The sequence below is a fragment of the Oryctolagus cuniculus genome, chromosome 4 (genome assembly GCF_964237555.1).
Source record: "Oryctolagus cuniculus chromosome 4, mOryCun1.1, whole genome shotgun sequence".
NCBI lineage: Eukaryota > Metazoa > Chordata > Mammalia > Lagomorpha > Leporidae > Oryctolagus > Oryctolagus cuniculus.
The window spans coordinates 95,460,001-95,480,738 of record NC_091435.1 but is presented as its reverse complement, the minus strand read 5'-3'; the positions used below and the strand labels follow the sequence as shown (position 1 = coordinate 95,480,738).

At 45.0% G+C, this 20,738-nt stretch overlaps 1 protein-coding gene across 2 annotated transcripts in view; it reads left to right on the top strand.

The window, feature by feature from the left end:
• Positions 1–3,206: 3,206 nt before the first annotated feature.
• Positions 3,207–20,738, top strand: part of IGF2BP2 (insulin like growth factor 2 mRNA binding protein 2) — a 172,300-nt gene continuing 154,768 nt past the window's right edge. For both annotated transcript variants that reach the window (XM_002716464.5, XM_002716463.5), the window contains exons 1-2: positions 3,207–3,494; positions 5,083–5,143. In XM_002716464.5, the coding sequence (XP_002716510.1) occupies positions 3,317–3,494; positions 5,083–5,143 (239 nt within the window). In that variant the 5' untranslated portion in view covers positions 3,207–3,316. The remainder of the gene's footprint in view (positions 3,495–5,082; positions 5,144–20,738) is intronic.

Sequence of the window (20,738 nt, the reverse complement as noted above, 5' to 3'; positions counted from 1 at the left end):
ACAGGGTAGAAACTCTCCAGGAGCCACCTCTGTGGAGCAGCCATAGATTATGTCTGCTGCCCACTAGAGCATGCATGTTAAAATGTCTGTGGTTTTGCAGTAGGACCAAATAATTAGCATGTCTGAAAACAGGATACAACAGAAAACAGTTTGAGTAACTTTTCAGAGAGGAGCTAGTCCAACTACCTCTGCCATTCTCTTGCTTCTGTTTTACAATATGTAGCTTTAAATGACTGTAAATAAAATGAGCAAACAGGGTAAGTTGATGGGGCATACTGGGTTAACTGCAGTTTGTGACGCTGGCATCCCATAGTAGATGCCTGTTCGAGTTCCAGCTGCTTTATTTCCAACCCAGCTTCCTGCTAATGTGCCTGGGAAAGCAATAGATGATGGTCCAGGTACTTGGGCCACTGCCCACCCACCTGGGAGACCAGGATGGAGTTCTGGGCACCTGGTTTCAGTCTGGGCCAACCCTGGATGTTGTGGGCATTTGGGGAATGAACTAGTGAATGGAAGCTTACACATGTACTCTCTGTGTCCCTTGCTACCTTTTAAATAAATAAATATTTTAAAAGTCTATTTAAAAAAAACAAGCAAATATACTGTTGTATAATACAAAAGTGACTGTACATATTAGGGACATTTGTGTAAATGACCTGAAGCACACACAAGGGGGTTTCACTCATGATTCCCTTCTGCATTTTAGTAGGGAGGCATCCAAACCCTGTTCATCATCATTATTGCAGAATAATGTCAAAGTCCATTCCAAACTCCAGTGCAGTGCAAACTAATACTTTTTCTAGAGGAGGAAGTCTGTGAATGTTTGAGACAAAAGCAAGAATTTATATCACTACAAGCATGGAGGTGTGAATAGATACAGTATTTTTTCCTCTGGACAACTAATGATTTAAAATCTCCTTCCCCCAAAGAAAGTCTCTTAGAGGTAGGTGTTTGGGACAGTGGTTCAATGCCATTTGGGATCCCTGCATTCCACACTGGAGTGCCTGGGTTGGAGATCCATTTCAGCTTCTAACTCCAGCTTCCTGGTCATGCACACCCCTGGAGGCTGCAGGTGATGGATCAACCAGTTGGGTTCCTGCCACCCACATGGGAAACCTGCATTGAGTTCTGGCCCAGCCTGGCTGTTGCTAGCATTTGGGGAGTAAACCAGTGAGTGCAAGATCTACCTCTCTGTACGTTATATATAAAAGAAAACTCATGAGTTCCTGGGACCAAGAAAAGAAACAAGCATTGTGTGTGTGGGTCCTGTGCTCAGTGCCTTATCTTTCATATAGCCCTCACAACAGCTCTGCAAGGGTTGATCTTTTTTAAAACTTACTTATTTACTGAGAGGGGGAGGGGGGAGGCATAGAAAGGGAGGAAGGAGGCAGAAGGGAAGAAAGAGTGAGCATTGCCACCCAGGGCAGGCAGAGAGCTGAGAACTCAATCCAGGTCTCCTCCATGAGTGGCAGAGAACCAATGCTGAGCCATCAACACCTGCTGCTCTCCAGGGTCTGTATTCGCAGGAGCTGGGACTCACAGCTCAAACTCAGGCATTCCCTCTGATAAAGAATGATTCTGGAATCTCAACTAGAGTGCTAACCTGGAGCCAAATGCCCGCCCCTTAACGCCCGCCTTTCTACAAAGGAAAGAATTGAGGCTCAGGGATGTTGGAACATCCCAGGCCACATGGCCGGGGCAGGTGCGAGGCCTTCCTTTGCAACAGTGCTTCCCAAACGAGAACCACCTGGGTCTTGCTCGTGAACAACACGACACCCAGCAAGCCGCGATCCTTCCATGCTGTCCACAGGGAAGCTCAGGAAAACCCGAATATCTCCCATTCCCACATCGGCGGCGTCTCCACCTAACAACACGCTCGTCCCCACAAACCCAGCGATTCCGCCATCAAACCGGCAACTCTCGTGAAGTTCCCGGACGCCCAGGGCTTCTTCACCTCTGAATGCTTTTTCTCTCTCCCATGGAAGTTCATTTTCTGGCTGGGATTAGGCTCTAACCACCAGGCTTCCAGCCGGGTGCCCGGAACTTGCAGCCCGCCTCCAGCCGGTCGGGCTCCGAGGGGGCTCGGCTCTGGCTGCTTTCATCCTAACCCTGCCTCTTCCGTCGGTCACGCCGTTTCCTCGGCTCGGGAAGACCTCGTTCCTCTCCCTGCCCTTCCCAGGGCTCCGAGAACTCCTACACAGCCCGGGTGGGTGCCTCGCCCCCGGAGCGGCCCCAGCCACGCAGTCCCGCAGCGCGCGCCCGCGGCCCCTCCGCGTTCGCTTCCCCACCCGCCGCCACCTGGCTCCGCAGCGGCCGCCCGGGAAGCCCTCGGCGCTTCCCAGAATAGAGAGCAGCTGCCAAAGCCGGGCTGCCGCACGCCGCGGGGTCTGCCGCTCCGTTCCGGGCCGGGAAACTGAGGCCCGGGGCAACTTCCCCAGGGTGCACGGTCTGGCGGGGCCCGCCCGGCCGCGGTGTCTCCGGTCGCACGCGCCGCCCGGTCGTCTCGAGGAGTGGGTCTCGGAGCGAGCGCATCGCGCAGGGCGCCGGTGTCGGCCAACTCGCCGCCAAAGTTGTTGTCTCGCAGCCTGCCCTCGCCTCTCACCTCCCAGACGCACCTTCCCGCGGGCCCGGCAGCCGCGCTCCCACATCCGGTCCACCTTGCGCACACCGTGTCCACGCGCCTCCGCGGCCCCTCTGCCTCCCACGCCTGTGGTCCCGGCCGCTCCCCCGCGCCCCCTCGCGCGCTCCCACCCCGCGCCCCGGGGCGCGCCTTCCTCGCCCCGCTGCTCGCCCGGCCTCCGCGGCGCGTCCGCCCAGGATTCCACCGCCGGGAGCCGCGACCCGCTTCCGCCCGCCGGCTTGCGGGTGTAGGAGCCCGGGCAGCCGCGCGGGGGGCGCGAGGCGAGGGGCGCAGCGGCGCGGGCCGGGGAGGGGGCGCTCGCTCGCCGCTCTCGGCTGCGCACACGCCCGTACAAACTCTCTCACAGACACACGCGGGGTGCGCTGCCGCCGCCCGCCGCTGCTCCTCCTCCCGCCACCGCCTTGAGAGGGAGCGAGGGAGGCAGAGAGAGCGCTTTGTCCGCGCGCCGCCGCCCGGCCCGGGACTCTGCCCCGAGGAGGCAGCCGCGCCGAGTCCCCGCCTCCGCCTCTGCCCCCGGGCGGGCCGGGCCGGCCGCGGTGGGGGGAGCCAGGCTGAGGGTGAGGGTGGGGGTGGGTGGCGGGCGGGCGGAGGAGGAGGAGAGACGAGGGCAGCGGAGGAGGCGAGGAGCGCCGGGTACCGGGCCGGGGGAGCCGCGGGCTCTCGGGGAAGACGCGGATGATGAACAAGCTTTACATCGGGAACCTGAGCCCCGCCGTCACCGCCGACGACCTCCGGCAGCTCTTTGGGGACAGGAAGCTGCCCCTGGCGGGACAGGTCCTGCTCAAGTCTGGCTACGCCTTCGTGGACTACCCCGACCAGAACTGGGCCATCCGCGCCATCGAGACCCTCTCGGGTGAGCACTCGGCGCTGCCCCCTCCCCCCCGCCTCGCCCGGCTCAGGCCGGGACGGCGCCCCGAGCGAGGCCGAGCCCGGCGGGCGGCGCCCGGCGGGGGCTCCGGCGTCCGCGCGCTCACTTCCACGCACCAGACCCTCAACTCCCGCCGCCTGCCTGGCCGCCGGCTCCCGGGACGGCTCGCTCCCCTCCCCCCGCCCTAGCCCGGGGCTCACCCCTGGCCCTCGGGGCCGCAGCCCGCTGGGCGCTCCCCGCGCCGCGCTGGGGGGTCCCCGGGGGCTCGCCAGCACTCTGGAGGTGTCCCCTGGTACCCCCTGGCGCCCCGAGCCGCTCTCCGGAGCTCCCCCGCCCCCACTCTGCCGGAGTGCCGGGTCCCCCCTCTGCCCTGACCTTCCCGTCACCCCCTTTGTCCGGGACCCCCTCCTCAAATCCAGCATCCCCTCTTCCTCCCCTGGCCGGACCTTCCCCCTTTGCCTCGCCTCGTGCCCGGTACCTATCGCCCTTAGGCGTCCGCGGAGCCGCACTCTCCTTTCGAGCCCCTCCCCACCTTGCTCCCGGACCCCCCCGCTTTGGGGACCCCTCGAGGGCACCCCGATGACCCCCTTGGAGGTCTCAGGGCTCCCCCAGCCCCCGCAAGACGGCACATTTCCCGCGGTCCTCTCCCGAGCCCCAGTCCCCTCTTCGCTGGTCTCTCAAGCGCTCCTATTTTTCCCTGAATTTTTTGTCCGATTTTATTGAGAAGAACTCGGGGCTGGGGGCTTTCCGCCGCCCGTCCCCCCGCCTCCCGCTCGGCCAGAAGCACCTTTTTACGAGGTGCCCTGTCTCAACTCGGTGGGGGCCCGGGCTGAGAACCGGGAAAGAGGCGACCGGGGGGCCCGCGAGCGCGCCGGAGCCCAGACGGGAGACGGAGAGCGACACACACACTGGCGCGCGCGCTCGCAACGCGCCCTCCCGTACCCGCGGGGCTCGGAGCCGCGCTCGCCCCCCGGCCCGCGCCCCCGCACCCCGGCCCGGCGGGCGCCCCTTCCCCACGGGCGCGTGGGGTGGGGTGGGGTGGGGGCGGGGCGGGGCGGCGGCGAGGCCAAGGTGACACCCGGGAGCGGGGCAGGGACGCCGCTCCCGCCGCAGCCGACCCCAGGGGGGCTTCGGCGGGTCTTCTCGGGGTCGCGGGGAGCAGGGGGCAGGCAGGGGAGCGCGGCGGAGCCTCGGGATCGCGGGGTAGCGGAATGGGGAGGTGGGGGCCGGGAGAGGAGCGGGGCCGCGCCAGCCCTGCAGCTTGAGTTTCAAATGAGCTCATCCTTTCAAATTGGCGCCGCTCTTTATTAAATTTGTTTTTCCGGTAATGCCACCCACAGCTCTACCTGGGGTCGGATCCGGGCTCGCACCCTTCCCACCTCGTCCCGAGACTCGGGGCGCCCACCTTCCCTCGCCCTGGGAACCAAGTTCGCTCAGCTCTAGCCGGGCAGGAGACCCCTTGAGGGCGCCCGAAGGCGGAGCCCGAGCGTGGAGTTCTGTGCGTGCCCCTCCTAGACCCTGGCGGGTGGGATCCGAGCAAGGTTCTGAGAGTGCTTTAATTTCTGTTTTAAAGGTAAAGTGGAGTTGCATGGGAAAATCATGGAAGTTGATTACTCAGTGTCTAAAAAGCTAAGGTAAATATATTTTGCTTAGTTTTTTTTTTTTTTTTTTGCGATGGGGTTTGCGTATATAAAAAAAAGAAATATACCCCCCTTTAGGAAACGTATTCCTATAGTTTTTAAAAAGGCTTTTGTTTGTGTTGCTAGGGGAGATACGTGGTTTAGAAAGTTACATCTTTTACTTTCATTATATAAGGTGTTTACTGTACTTGGAAAATAGCTGGTGCCTAATTGGGGGTCGGGGTGGCGACGCTGGCCGCTCGCTCGCTGGGGCCATTTACCTCGTCGCTCTGCGGCGGCCTCCCACCCCCCACTTCCCACTCCCACCCCTGCCCCCCAGCACAATGGCCACACAGGCTTGTCAAGACTTCCTGTGAGATGTTAAGAGTAAATATTTACTGTGTCAGCTGAATTGCCTAACTAAACTTCACGATTAATTACTTTTCTTTCTTAGATGGTTTAATGTGGAATAATAAGATAATTCAGTAAGAGTTCAATATTTTGCATAGCATTCTAAAGAAGTAGGTTTGTTTGGATTGGATGGCAGCTAAAAGCCAGACTTTTTTAGTCACTGGGACAACTGAGTATTGCTTCTCAGCATTTTGTTGTTGTTTTTAAGAGCCGTTTGGAGCTAAACAAATGCCCCTGTGGAATCTATAGTTCTATTTAAGTGCCGGGTTGTGGAGGAAGGCGTAACACGGGTTGTGGAGGCTGGGTTTCCCCACAGTGATTTGCTCACATGAGAAATGTCTATGAGGAAGAAAGGAGGAGAACATCTTTGTTTAAAGTTGATTGTGGACTTTAAATTTGGGCCCTTTATTACTCATTCTAATGTTTTTTCTTCTGTGTGGCGCAACTTAGTTCATATCCCATTCACATACATTTCTCCGCCATTAGTCATGAAGGAGCTGAATTGGAGAGGCTGAGCGGAGCCTTTGATTTACCACCTTTCCAGTTTGCGAGAGGCAGTAGTACCATCACTTACTTGATTTTTGCCAGGATTGAACAGATTTCTAGAAGAAACTCTCCTCATTTTATACATGCTTAGATGTGTTGTTGGAGGAATTTTTAAAGACCGTGTGCACGTTTCCAGATATGTTTTATTTTAAGCAACAGAATGTCTTTTGTTTGCAACTGACTCTGGTACATCAGAAAACTGCTTAATACCTTTTTTTAAAAAGAGGTAGGAGCTATGATTTGTAGTCTCATGTGGAATATTAAGCTAGTTCTGTTGGAAAAGATGTAATGTGTGATTAATTGGTTTTCAATAGTCTAAATTTGTATACTTTTCTTTAAAATAATATTTTTTGCTTGAGAAGTCCAAATTGAAGCTTTCTCATATAAGTATTTCTTGTAAATTTAAATTACTTATCCCACAACACTTGAAGATTTGATAAATACATTGGACAGTCCTTAGAAAGAACTACCCAAAATACTTGATGCATTGTGTTTCTGCAATCTCTGATTCTTTTGACTATAGCTCTTGTGAATATTTTTGGGGTTACAATGAGTAAAAAATAATCACTAGAATTTTAACTTTGGTTAGTTCGTGTCTCATTTCATGGTGGACTGTACACTATTTAATTTTGTAATGTAAGTAAAATACTAGTTTATCTAAATGTATTAACATCTAAAACTTGTTATATCACTTGGTAGCTTTTTTCCTTTAAAATGCAGAGATTATTTGCTGTTAGCTGTAGTGTCATTTAAATAATTTTGTTCTGTTTGTATAAAGCTGAGAATCAGAAGCATGTCTCACATTCTGAGTATAGGTTAAATAAGAGCAATCCAGGACTCATACAGTCCCCTCATGCCTGATGTTTTTGACCATGTGGGCGATATGAAATGCTGAGGTAGATGAGCATGCGCTGTGTGTGATTCACGACACTGGCGGTGTTTAACATACCAAATGTATGCATAAGCTGCTGCTGGAGAGGATTCACATCATTTCTGATTGGATGGTTTTCATCTTTTTTCCTTTCCTCTATTAGTTTAAAGTGCAGAAATTAGCTACTTGCACTGCAGGCTGAGGGAGACATAGTTGATGACTGGTGCTGTGTGCTGGATTCAGACTCCTGGGATGAGCAGCTGAGTGCTCTCATGTGCTGGGCACCCCCGCCCTCCCCGGGTGGCTTTCAAAACCCAGGGTGCTGTGACATTGGAAACCATGGCTTCCATGTTATGTGGTGACTATTTTGGTGTTCTTTGGTTGCATTTCTGCTAAAATTATTAAGTTGGAAGTAAATATGTGAGCATTATGTCAGTTCTATATATGGCTTTTGTGTGTGTTAAAGAGAAATGGGAAGAAAACAGTTCATTCTCAATACTTGTTTGCTTAAGAAAATCACTCGACAATTGAGTGCTAATTTTCTTTATATTGTACTAATTTCTTTGATTTCTCAAGAATCAGTTTTAATATCTATATCCCAGGTAGATTTCCTTAAGCAAAGGTAGTTGAGAGGAGATTTTTTTTTAAATCTTAAATTACCAAGTGATTGGCATGCCATTTACTTACCAGTAGAATCTTTGGTTACATGTCATTCTAGTATCCTTTTATATGTGTTGTTATAGTAGTCAGAATAGATAGCATTTTTTTCTTAGAGTCATTCAGAAGTAAAAAAGTTTTCTTTTTGACACATGTGTTTCATTCTTAAATGCAAAGTATTATAATGTAAACTATGCACAGAACATCTATTTCTCTTATTTTCTAACTTGGTTTCAGTCTTTCTTGAATAAAAATCTTTGAATCATTTTTTTCTGTTCACATTTCTTGGTAATATAAATGAATCAAAGATTTATTAAAAAGAAAAAACTGGTAACCTTTAAAATGCTGTTAAAAGTTGTAGAAATTTCCTCAATAGAAATTTAATTTTTGGCATTAATGGAAGTTACTGTAAGAAAATAGACACATAGGCACACACACATTGTATGCATTGTTTTGAGCTAAGACCTCTTCGAGCTTGAAGGTACTTTTATATCTAAAGTTGAATGATTTTGTGAGAAACAAAACTTTGAAAAATGCAGTTTCTGCCTACCTCTAGGAAGTAACTAGGACATACTGGGTATGCTTCCACTGAGATGCTGTGAACAGTGTGAGGTCCTGTAGGGAAGAAGCCATGAATTTGTCTTTCATGAGTTAAAAATCAGTAATTGTGTTCTCTCCAATGCAAATGAATTTCATCTCCTATAGGAATGTTAAAGAAAACAGTATCTCAATTGTATTTTGCTTGTATGTACTACATTGTGTGTAGTTGAATTAAATACCAAAAAGAAAAAAAAAACCCACCCAACTCAAGCCATTCCTTTAACAAAGGCTTTTGCTGCATCAATTTTTAATTTTCTAGAAACAGAAAGGAATTCTTTAGCTTACAGTCATATGGTAGCCACCTATTTCAAGAAGTTGTTGAATTAGGAATTGATGCCTGCACTTAACTGAATAGATTGTATGTGTGGATATAACAGATAAACATGTTAATACAAAAACATATGACCTCAAACTGTAAGGTTACTTTTGATTTGGCTTTGGTGTTGGACCTTTAGTTTCTCATCTTAAAAAAGCTTGATAATTTTTCATATGGTTTTAGGAATTGCCACAGAGAACTGCATGTTTAGTGTTCTCCAGGGGAGAAGTACTAGAGTTAAAATTGAAATAAAGCAAAAAATTACCTGATAATTTAAGTGATGGTGTAGATTTAAAATATTAGTTTATATTTTTAAAAGACTGGTCATTTGATTTTTTTTACATCATTTATATATTAAAAACTAGTAAAGTCTACAGATCAAAATATATTTTATATTTTGCTTGCTTTTCCAATTCATCAAACTGATACCAATTTTAAAGTGTAGTGTAACAACTTATAGAAATATTTAATAGCTAAACACCTAAACATTAATCCTGAAAGTTGACTTGGCAGTGTTGTAGTACATTTGCCAAATTGTGCTTTTCAATAATAATAATGACTGGTAAGAGATGGTCTAAGAGTTTTTTGTTTTTTATTATGTTAATCTGAGATTATCATTTATTAGAAGGTGAGAGAAAATTAGTAATATTTGTACAAAACTTTTGAATGATCTAAAGCGTTACATGTTTCTTTAAAAAGGAATACTTTTAACTTAAAATACTTTTCAAAAAGAGATCACTTTAGAAATAATTGCGTATCAGAATTAGCATTTCAGTTTTTTAATTAAACAAATTCTTTTTCTGGAGGTTGCTCTGATTTTTTTAAGTATTGGGTTAGAGGGAATGTAAGTGATGTTGATAGCAGTTTGGATACATTTATTAAAAATCAAAAAAGCTATGAAAGCAGATTTCTACAGGAGCTACTTATACATATTTGATACTGTAAAACTTTCTAAATATTTGCTGTCCACAGCTGAATTGCTCTTCCAGGTCTGCTAATGGAACACTCAGAAGTGCATGAGTAATTGTTGAGAGTTGTTAGAGAATATCAGTGGTGCTACATGTGCTGTGTCTGATTCGGTGGGGTGTGTGCAGGCATGTGTGTATATTTTGTGGGGGGCAGTAGTTTCAGAGAGATGGTATCAGGAAGCAAGAAGAAGTCTTTAATTGAGTAATGGTTGCTCTGAATTGCAGCACTAACAAGGCTAATGAAAATCAGTCAATGATTGAAACTTGTAGCAAAGGGACAGGTGCTGTGGTGTTTGCCTTGGATGAGGCAGCGCTTCTGTCAGTGGGCTTGTGGAAGCCAGGTCACAGGCACCTGTGGTGGCTTTTTCAGGGAGCCATGCTACTCTAGGGACCATCCAGAGCAAAACCTACACTCTCTTCCTTGTAGCTTGAATGTCTTCCCTCTGAAGTGATTCTGTGAAGTCTTTGATCTCTAAGCCATTGTTTAAGTGTCAGAAAAGTCAAAATTTGAATATTCATTTTCATTTAGAAATTCTATACTTTAGAAAGCAGGATATTAATTTGCATAATACAAATCCTTGAGTGAATCAGTTTCATTAGAAGCAGCATAGTGTTGAAATGGTTTCTTTGCAGGCTGTTTAAAAAGTTGATTTATTAATTTCATAATATATTTTTAAAATTATTTTTAAGCACTACAGAAGTGTCTTAAGTGTTCTTTTTAGTGTTAGAGAATGGTGAGGCTTGGTTGAATCAATTTTTTAAAAATTTCTGCTCTGAAACTTATAGTCAAAAGCATAATCTCTCAAAAGCTATGATTAACATCTTAATTTGAGGGGTGGGCAAGTTTTGTTTGAAAGAGCATGTCCAAATAATTTGTTGGTCAAGTTTTACCCTTCTTATATTCAAATTCAAATTAGTTTGGATAGTCATTCAAAACTATGTCATTGAACAAATAATGGTAAACAACAAACACCTATCAATAAAGACAGCTTTTCTTCCCATTTATCACCATTAAAACATTTTAAATGTTTTACTTTATAATTTGACTTCATGCTTACAGACTTATAATTTTCATTTGGTGGCATGGACTGTATGGGTTCTATTTTGGGCAACAAAATTGCAGAGTGCTCACAGCATTATTTTTAAGGTTTTACTTTTCCTGTTTTGATTATGGATTTTAGTCTAGTCTCCATAAAATAGTGAAGAAAAATTTCTCTCTTGCAGAGAGCTTTAGATTCTGTTGCTTTGGCTGCCATGGTGGTGGTGGTGGTGGTTAGGGGGGAGATATAGGAACTGTTCTTTAATTTAGAGATTGATGGCATATTGAGGTAGAGTAAGTAGACCAGTGAAAATGGATGCATTTGCAATAAGATCGGTTAAGTCCAAAAGCCAGCCCTAGGTCCATCACTTACTAGTTGTGTATCTGTTCCTCAAGCCTCTGGTTTCCATGAATATTGCTTCCAATTTTGAGGTCTATTTTGCTTCTTTATTTCTGGCCTTTTTGAGTATTTATCTGTTCTATACTTTACTGTATTCTTAAAATGTGAACTTTAATTAAGATTTTCCCAAGGACATTTCATAAATATGCATTTTAATAAGTCTAGCAAATGAAAATTAAAACGTTCTGATGCATGTTGTAGAGTTCTAATATGTACTTATAAGAAATGTTGTTCCTAATAACCAGGAAAATTTGTAGGAGACCATTGCAATGAGAGTGTTTTCAGTTTTGCTTATGGGCATGTAATTAATACATCCAGAAATGTGAATTTGTTTAAAAGGGAAGTTTGAGTTTTTAGATTCTTTTGTTTTAAATGTGATCCCTTGTGTTGATATGTAAATAACACCAGCCCTGTCATCCCAGAGAGCTGCATTTTTATGTTCCTGCATCTTATATTTATATAGCACTGATGCTGTTACAGCCTATTCACAAATCGCTTAATTTATTCCAAATAATAATTTTGTGAAAAAGATAAGAGAGTTCATATTGCCTCTTTTTTTCAAATGAGGAAACTCAGTCTAGGAGTTCACTAATTTGCCTAAGGCCACGTGGCTATTAAGTAGTAGAGCTAGTGCCCAGCTCTTATTCTCACTCTAACATATCTCAGCCCCCCACTTCATGTTTTAAAATTAAAGAAGTCAACCAGAGTGTTATGAGTCACAGAGTGTCATTCAAGAGTGGTGCGCAGGTAGGAAAATAGATTTGTGAAGTGACTCTGTCACAATCTTACTTTTCACATCCGTAGGAGGGATTTGTACTTTGTTACTTTTTTTTTTTTTTTTTTAAGGAAAATAATGGAAACCGAGGAACTTTTAAAATGGTTTTGCCTCTTCCTTTCACCACACTTGCCCATGGACAGAAGTAGGGGATATACTTAGGCAGGTTATATTTTATTGTTGTGATGTTGCTTTGTTCAGTGGTGGTGTTATGAAACTTAACTTTGCCCAGACAGAATAGGCAGCGTGTAGCTCTTTTCAAGACTGTGTGGTGAGTGGAAGTCCAGTAGAAGGAATCACTTGGGGGTGGGGGTGGGTCTTCTCAGGTCTCAGACAGCCCTGTGCAAGCAGCTGGGGACCTTGTTTTGCTCTGAGTATTTCCTGGATAGATCTGCCAGGTCTTTCCCCAGCAGTGGTATCTCTCTGCCTCACTTTGTATACACACAAGGCCTTTTGCCTCTCTCGTAGGGATGACATAAGGATTAATAGGATGACATCCATAAAGTTTTCAGAGTTCTTTAACAATAGAATCACTCAAACACTTACACTCAATAACAGAGCATGTGAAGTGCAGCTCCTTTGCCCCTCATTGCAAACTTTTCCTGCATTTATTCTCTAGTTTCCTTTAACTTTTGTTGACTGTTACAGATTGATTTGGGGGAGGTGGAGGAGGAAGAAATAAGCAAGGGAGAATGAAGGTGAAGGAAGGTTATTTCCACTCTCCATGCATTTCATCAGGTTGGTAGAGTCCAGAGTGGGGTACTGTGTTGCCCATGCAGGGAGAATGGCAGCTTACCGAGCGGCTGCTGTGTGCTAGGCCCAGGACAGAATCTGGAAGAGAGCCCTAACTAATCCCTGTGACAGGTGGGGCTCTAGAGCTTCAGACTCCAAACAGCCCCTCCTTCTACCTGACCAAGGTATTATCCTTGCTGTCCTTGTAGCTTGGATACAGAAACAGCACCCTAGCAGTAAAGTAAGAAACTGTGATGATGGGGACATGGATTATAGAAAACCTTTATATATTGTTCTTACTCAGAACAAGAGACAGAGTTGACATATATACAACAGATACTGAGAAAGGTACTGGGCTGAAGTTCAGCGTATTCTTTATTTCGTAAAACTGAAAAACAATTAAAAATGTTAGTCATTATTTGAAGAACTTTCCTGTAGTCCTATAAGTACAGGCAGTTGTGATTATATGAAGATAGAAAAATGATTTAAAAAATTGTGATTTTAAGTATAAACACACACATATATACATATACTACATATGCAATGTAGAAAATGGATCTGTATTCCATTTTTGCTCAAATATTTTGTTTTCAAATCCTGAAAGAAACTTAGGCTCTTTTGTTTAGGATCTGGAATGTTAAACAGTTTGGCTTTCATTTTTATCCTTAAAGTGTCTATGGATTGGAGAAGGAAAATAGGGGATTCTTGCAAATTACTTTTTAAAAATGGATCACCTCATTTACAGTAGAAAATTTTAAACCTTTTAACACTTGAACAAGTCAGTGAAGGGACAGGAAGTAGAAGAATTTGTCTTCTTGATACAATACTTAAAGCATTTTATTTTATTATTTTTTATTTTTATTTTTTTTTAGCAAAGCACGATTTATTTAAGTGAGAAACCTGCCACAGCAGCCAGGAGGGGGGCTCAGAGAGGAAGACCGCTACTTAAACATCTTATGCATTTGTAACTTTTTGTTTAGTAACAGAAGATTTAAGGTAGTTCTACTACCAATGAAATGAGATGTACAAGAGGCTCTCTTCTAGATCTAGAGATGTTATGAAATTATGTTCCAATACAAAAAGTACCACTTGTGATTAAGAGATAAAAATCATTACTTTTCTCAGTCACGAACCTCTAATAGGGCTTAAAATATCAGAAAAGGTGTTCTTACTACTCTGGTGTAAATCGAGGGGCAGCTCCAATTCGGTGGACAAGTTAGCCTCCTTGTAGCATTTTGAGGAAGCATGTCTGTGGGGACCCCTCATTCCCTCCTGAGCTCTGGGATCCTACCAGGGCATACTTGGAAAAGTGTGTTTCTTCCTCATTGTACCGATAAAGTCTTGAAATAAAATGTTTGGTGCCTGCTTATTTGAGAGACTCAGATGTAGATGATGAAAGCAGTTACACACTGACAGGCAGTTCAGTGTCTTCAGTTGTTAAGAGAGAGGGGAGGAGGGCAGGGGAGGCAGGGAGGACTAAGGTAGAGAGGGAGTCAGCCTCAGAGCTTAGGTGACTGGGTGACTGGACCGTGCTGTGAGCTGGTGCATTTTCTGTCTCTCATTCCAGAGCCTCTCTGATGGCCTATGGAAGACAGGAAGTGGTTCCAATGGTGACAGCAGGACTGGGAGTCTCCCCTAACTCGTTCTTTTCTTTGACATTTAAAACTCTTTGAGTGTGTGGCTGGCCTGCCCTGCAGAAGGTTTTGCATTTCTGTGAGGCTCTGCACTGGCCACTTCCTTTCTCTCTTTCTCCTCTGCTTCTGCATTTCCGTGGGGATGGCTGGGAAGGGCTGGCAGGGCACTGCCTGGTGTGCAGGCCTGCCTGCAGCCCTGTTGCCCCTCGGTGGGTTGGCCGAGGTTTGGGGAAGCCGGGGAGGCGTGTGTGTGCTTGCTCAATGTGTTGGAATGTATGGGTTCTGTGGCATACGCTTCCTCGGAATGTGCAACACACACGCGCTGCCATGGTGGTGGGGGTCAGACCCTGTAGGCTTTGTCAGTGGTCGACGAAAATTGGGGAAGGAATTTCCCAGTGCTCAGAGTTTAGATTTTATTTCTTTTTCCTCCAGAAGTACAATTGTATTTATTCTTTGTAAAAGAAAAACATCTCTTTTTTTTTTTTAAGCCATTAAAGGATAGAAAAAATTTTGTGGATGCATAAATAATCTGGCCTCTCTCCTGGATCCAGCTGGCCTCTTTTCCCTTTCTCTTCAGACTGATAGTGGTGTCTTCAAATCATGGACACTGAATTTGTAAATCAAGCCTTTTAAAGCCCCCAGAGTTGTGCCACCGCTAAAGATGATGAAATCAAGGTCTTGAGATACCAGATTGTAAGCTCAGATATTTCAAAATGTAGGATTTAGTCTCCTTCCTGCGGAGTAAAGAAGAAAAAAAACTAATTACTTAGCTGCTTATTATTTTAGAAATTTTTACACATTTTATGTTTCCTTCACAAAATATTTGACACAGCAAAGCCACTGGTTGCTCGGTTGTTTTGAAACTGGGGAGACAGCCGTTTAGGTTTGTGAGGTAGGTAAGTTAGAAAGGCATTTTGTTTAAGCATTTTAGAGGAACCAGAACAGGTGACTGGTATTAATATAATTATTTCTACATTGTTAACAGTTTTGGCAGAGAAGAATTAGCTCTTTGGTTCATTGATTTTTGTATTTGTGGTTTGACATGTGTGTCTATTTTGACATGTGTGTCTATTTTAATAATGGTTTCAAAACAATTTAGATATTGAAATTGATTGGTGGATTTTGTTCACATACAACAATTGTGGTCAAGGTGTTAATACTTGCCTTAAAAATTTCCAGGCTGAAGTCAAATCTTTTATTCCTCATAACAGTGTTTTTAATACTACATGGAACTATGGGATTCTCAGAAGATGCTGAATTTGTGGAAGGGAATGGGTGTATGTACGTGGGAGTCCCTGGCTTCTCACGCACTTTCTAATCTGAAGAGAGCTGCACTCATGCTGTTTTACCCAGCTTTAAGTATGGGACTCTGGGTATTGAGTCCAGTTTCGATAGGCCTCCAGCAGATCCAGAAACACTTCCTGGGGAAATTTGAGACACTGCTTTGGTTAGCTCTGGGTCTGCTTCTCCAGCCCTAGCCTCCCGTCTCCTGTCCCTTGCCCTTCAGTCACAAAGGTTTGCTTTGCCAGCTGTAGGCCAGGATAGCGTGTCGATGGGTTTTCCTATAGTCAACAACGCCAGAATGCTTGCCCTTCAGGAGCTTCCCAGGGAGCTCCTTGGCCAGTGATTGTGCGCCATTGGACTCAACTGACTTTCAAGAGTATGAGGAGGGCCGGCGCTCACTAGGCTAATCCTCCGCCTAGCGGCGCCGGCACACCAGGTTCTAGTCCCGGTCAGGGCGCCGGATTCTGTCCCGGTTGCCCCTCTTCCAGGCCAGCTCTCTGCTGTGGCCAGGGAGTGCAGTGGAGGATGGCCCAGGTGCTTGGGCCCTGCACCCCATGGGAGACCAGGAAAAGCACCTGGCTCCTGGCTCCTGCCATCGGATCAGCGCGGTGCGCCGGTTGCAGCGCGCTGGCCGCGGCGGCCATTGGAGGGTGAACCAACGGCAAAGGAAGACCTTTCTCTCTGTCTCTCTCTCTCACTGTCCACTCTGCCTGTCAAAAAAAAAAAAAAAAAAAAAAAAAAAGTATGAGGAGAATGACGTGAAACCCAGTCATCCATCTGGAGCGAGTGTTTGTGTCAGGAGCTCCAAGCAAGTTGGCCTCCTGCCCCTCTTCAAGCAGAGCAGCCCTCCTTGTCTCTGTTTTTTCCTTTAAGGTTTATTTATTTATTTATTTGAAAGGCAGAGTTAGGAGAGAGCGATCCATCTTCCATCTGCTGGTTCACTCCCCAAGTGGCTGCAACAGCTGGAGCTAGGCCAGTCCAAATCTAGGAGCCAGGAGCTTCTTCTGGATCTCCCACATGGGTGCAGGGGCCCAGGGACTTGGGCCATCTTCTGCTGCCTTCTCAGGCACATTAGCAGAGAGCTGGATCGGAAGTGGAGCAGCCAGGACTCGAACCGGCGCCCGTATGGGATGCAGGCACTGCAGACAGCCGCTTAATCTGCTGTGTCACAGTGCTGGCCCTCTTCCTTTTATCTGTTTGTGTTGGGGTTCCATGAACATGGGGATAATCTTAAACATTTTCAACTGGAATGAATGGAATGTAATAGATGTACAACAAGTCAGATGGGACAAGAGCTATTACAAGATTTACTTTCCTGGTATCCGTCTTAGATGCATGGGTTTTGTTCAAAAAAAAGGATAAAACTTTAAAAAGTTAAAAATACTGCTTTCTCTGATTTCTTACCTTGTGGTCATGGACTCTTGCACAGTCCTTCAAGTCCTTAGAATTTGTCTTCTGTGTTATTAAAGAGTTCCATAGATGATTCTGTTGCTCAGCCAGGGAGAGATCCCACTCTGAGTTCTCCTCCCTGTGCCTGTGCTCATGGACCTGTGCTTCCTGCAGACTGGTCTTCAGAGGTGGATGATTTCATGTCGTGCATCCGACTTCTGTAGTAAGAATGTCCTAAGAGATAGCCATATATTTACAGGTGTCCACACAGAGATGCTGCTAGGACAGGGCCTTGTAGATGACATGAGTAGGTTGTGGCATGCAGGAGGGAGAGCTGTTAGCTCTTGTCAGCGGCTGCCATAGGCCAGTGTTCCCAAATCTAACTTTTCAAGAGAAGCCAGAAGTTGCAATTCTTATGTTAAATCTCCACATTTAAAAATACTGGCAATAATTCAGACATTTTTGTAGAAACTGTGAAGCTCAAAAAAGACTCAGCTATGGGTTGATTCTGGCCCATGGATTGCCAGCACGCAGTCTCTGCCACATGAAAATCTGTATTGGCTAAAAGTATTGTTGAAGATATTGTACATTATATTTAAAATCTTAGGCTTGTCCATGAGCAAGAGGGAAACGTTCTTCTCTTGATAAACTGGATGAACTAGTATGTCTCTTATCTAATGAGAGCTGTTTGGAAGCCTTAAATTGGGTTTCTGTTGTAGTGACTATCCTCCATCTAGTTTTGCTGGAATAATTGTTTTCTCCACTATAAAGTACCCTATATTTTATCTCTGTGTGATGATCTTATTGTGTTTCTGCTATATTGGACCATCTAAAATATTTTTTGTAAATATAGAATGTATATATATTGAATATATGACAGTCTTCTAAGTTTCTGTGGGTAGTATTTCATACTACCTCTTCATGAGAAAAAGTAAGCCTGTATTTCCATATGAGTTGTGTAACATGTTTTCACATCATTCTAAATTACACCATGTAAACATTAAATCAACTAACTATAAATGTTTTAATCCTTTTCCTTAGAAATTTGATTCTTTTATGACTGGCAAACACTTTTTAAAATAAGAACTTGAGTTATTATATTTGTTAAATGTCTGATATAAGGCAAATGGTTTCAAAAGTATAGAGTGTGACAGGAGGAAAATTCAATTCAAACAGTGTTTTGGTTACTATTCTACTGTCTTGTGTTTAAGTTAAGGAAATTGAAGGCCATATGGATTCTGCTTCTGGACGCTGGGTACAGTAAATACTTATTAAGGACGAACTAAAGAAAACTGCCAATTGCCTAAGGCACCTTTTTTAAAAAACAAAACAACAACAAAAAGGCAAAAAATGACTCTGACAGTTATAATTAGCATTTTTTAAATGTATCATTTTGTTCTGTAACTTAGATGCATATGAAATAGCTCATTACTAATCACTTTATAGTGGTGAAGTAAAGCGCATGTCTTGGAGAGCTTGAGTTAGCAAATCGTCTGTGGTACAAGGTAAGGTATGATAGAGCGGCAAGCAGAGCTTCCCCGTTGTGATGGACACGAATGGTTCCACAGCCAGGGCCTGCTCCATTTTGGTCTTCAAATGCTATTAGGTCTCTGAGAGCTGATTCTTGTCTTTGTTATTTATTTCCACAGCTCCATCTTGAGTGCCTTGAAATAGCTGCTCATTAAATATTTTTTAATGAATTAATTTAAATTGAAGCCACATGGTGTCATTAGTAATAATTTGCTTTTGTTTCTTCCCCTTTTTTTTCCTCTTGCTTTTCTTCTTTATTTTCAGACTGAAAGGGGAAAATAAAGGTGGAAAGATTTGCTCTTTTTGTGAATGGCTTTTCTGAAATTTTGGACTAAATCTTTCGCCTTAGTGGAAGAAAATCTTTTCTTGGGCATTTTGGATATGAAATCTCTTTAAAACATGAGGTGGGATGCAAAATGAGCATTGGGAAGCAGGTTTTTAGATTTGGTGGCACCAGGATAGGTTTTGCAATGTTGTTTTTTAATGAAGTAAGGGTAGGCTGATTATTAGATTCAATATGATCACTTGAAAGTAAAATTTTTCCTATACATGTTTCTGTCTGAAATCCAATTGAATTAAAAAGCTGCTAGGAATCACAGAAGAAAAACTTACTTGGGAAAAAACAAACCCTAAAGAGCTGTCCTCTTACCACAACTTAATGGGTGGACACAGGAATCAGCATTTGTAGATACGGAGTGAATAGGCCTTACCTAAGATACTTGGGACCAGAAGTGTTTCCGCTTTTGGAACTTGGAATATTTGCACAAACATGATGTGATATCTTAGGGATGAGACCCAGCTCAAAACACAGAATTCATTTATGTTTCATGCAAACTTTATTCACATAGCCTGCAGGTAATTTTACACAATATTTTAATAATTCCTGCATGAACCAAGGTTTCATGGTGTGGAATTTTCCACTTGTGTCATATTGGTATACAGAAGGTTTCAGATTCTGGAGCATTTGCCTTTCAGATTTTTCAGATGAGGGATGCTAAGTAAATTAAGCAGGCAGCATTTAAGGTTACTGTGGAAAAAAACCAGATAAGTGCAACAGTGATACTTACTATTGGAAAAGGGGATTCATAACCAGGAAAAAGGCTGATCTTCAATGTTACTTGCAAAGCAAGATGCTGTCAGAAGTTTATATTAGTAATCTATTTAAAAATTTTAAAATTTATTATTTCGGAGCCAACGCTGTGGCCTAGCAGGTAAAGTCACCACCTGCAGTGCCAGCATCCCATAGTGCGCACCAGTTCGAGTCCTGGCTGCTCCGCTTCCGATCCAGCTCTCTGCTATGGCCTGAGAAAGCAGTGGAAGATGGCTCAAGTCCTCGGGCCCCTGCACCCGCGTGGGAGACCCAGAAGAAGCTCCTGGCTCTTGGCTTTGGATCGGCAGCTCTGGTTATTGTGGCCATTTGGGGAGTGAATCAGAGAATGGAAGACCTCTCTGTCTCTCTTTCTGCTCTCTGTAGCTCTGCCTTTCAAATAAATAAATAAATAAATCTTTTATTTGAAAGGCAGAGAAATAGAGGAGGAGAGACAAAGCAGTATCTTGTATCCTGTGGTTCACTCCCTCGAAATTCCCATAACAGCTGGGGCTGAGCGAGGTTGAAGCTGGGAGCTGGAAACTCAATCCATGTTTCCCATGTAGGCAGGGATGCAACGACTTGAGCCATCATCTATTACCAGGGTCTTCAGGAAGCTGAAATTGGGAGTGGAGCTGGGATTCAAACCCAGACGTTTCGGCTATGGCATGTGGGCATCCCAAATGATGTCCTAAGCGCTACGCCAAATGCTCATCCCTGTATTAGTAATCTATTGCTGCATACAAATGGCCTTCAAAATCAGCAGTTTACAAACATTACCTCGCACATTTCGGAGGGTCAGGAGTGTGGAAGCAGCTTAGCTAGATTGCTGTGGTTTAGCATCTTTCAGGAAATTGCAAAGTCTCAGGTGGGGTTGCAGTCATCTATGGCACAGCTGAGGCTGGAAGATCGGCCACCATGCTTGCTCCCCCTGCAGTCGGCGGCCAGCGGCTTCTCCTAAGGTCTGCTCACAGCATAGCAGCAGCCTTCCCCCAAAGTGACTAATGCAGGAGAGCCAGGGAGAGTGACATCACACAGCTTTTTATGACCCAGTCATTGAGTTGCACACCCTCCCTTCTGGCTTATTTTGTTCATTAGATGTGAGACACGAGGTTTGGCCCATGTTCTGTAGGTAGGGATTACTCAGAAGGTGAAAAACAGGCCGCGCGGATCGTTGGGAGTCATCTTGATATTTAAGTCTATGAGGTTGGCATAAGTCAACAGATCAGATACTTGCTTAATTTGGGGCTTATACTGGAAAAATGATGATCTCTTTGTATTAATACTTATAATTCGGCTGGTGCCGCGGCTCACTAGGCTAATCCTCCGCCTAGCGGCGCCGGCACACTGGGTTCTAGTCCCGGTTGGGGC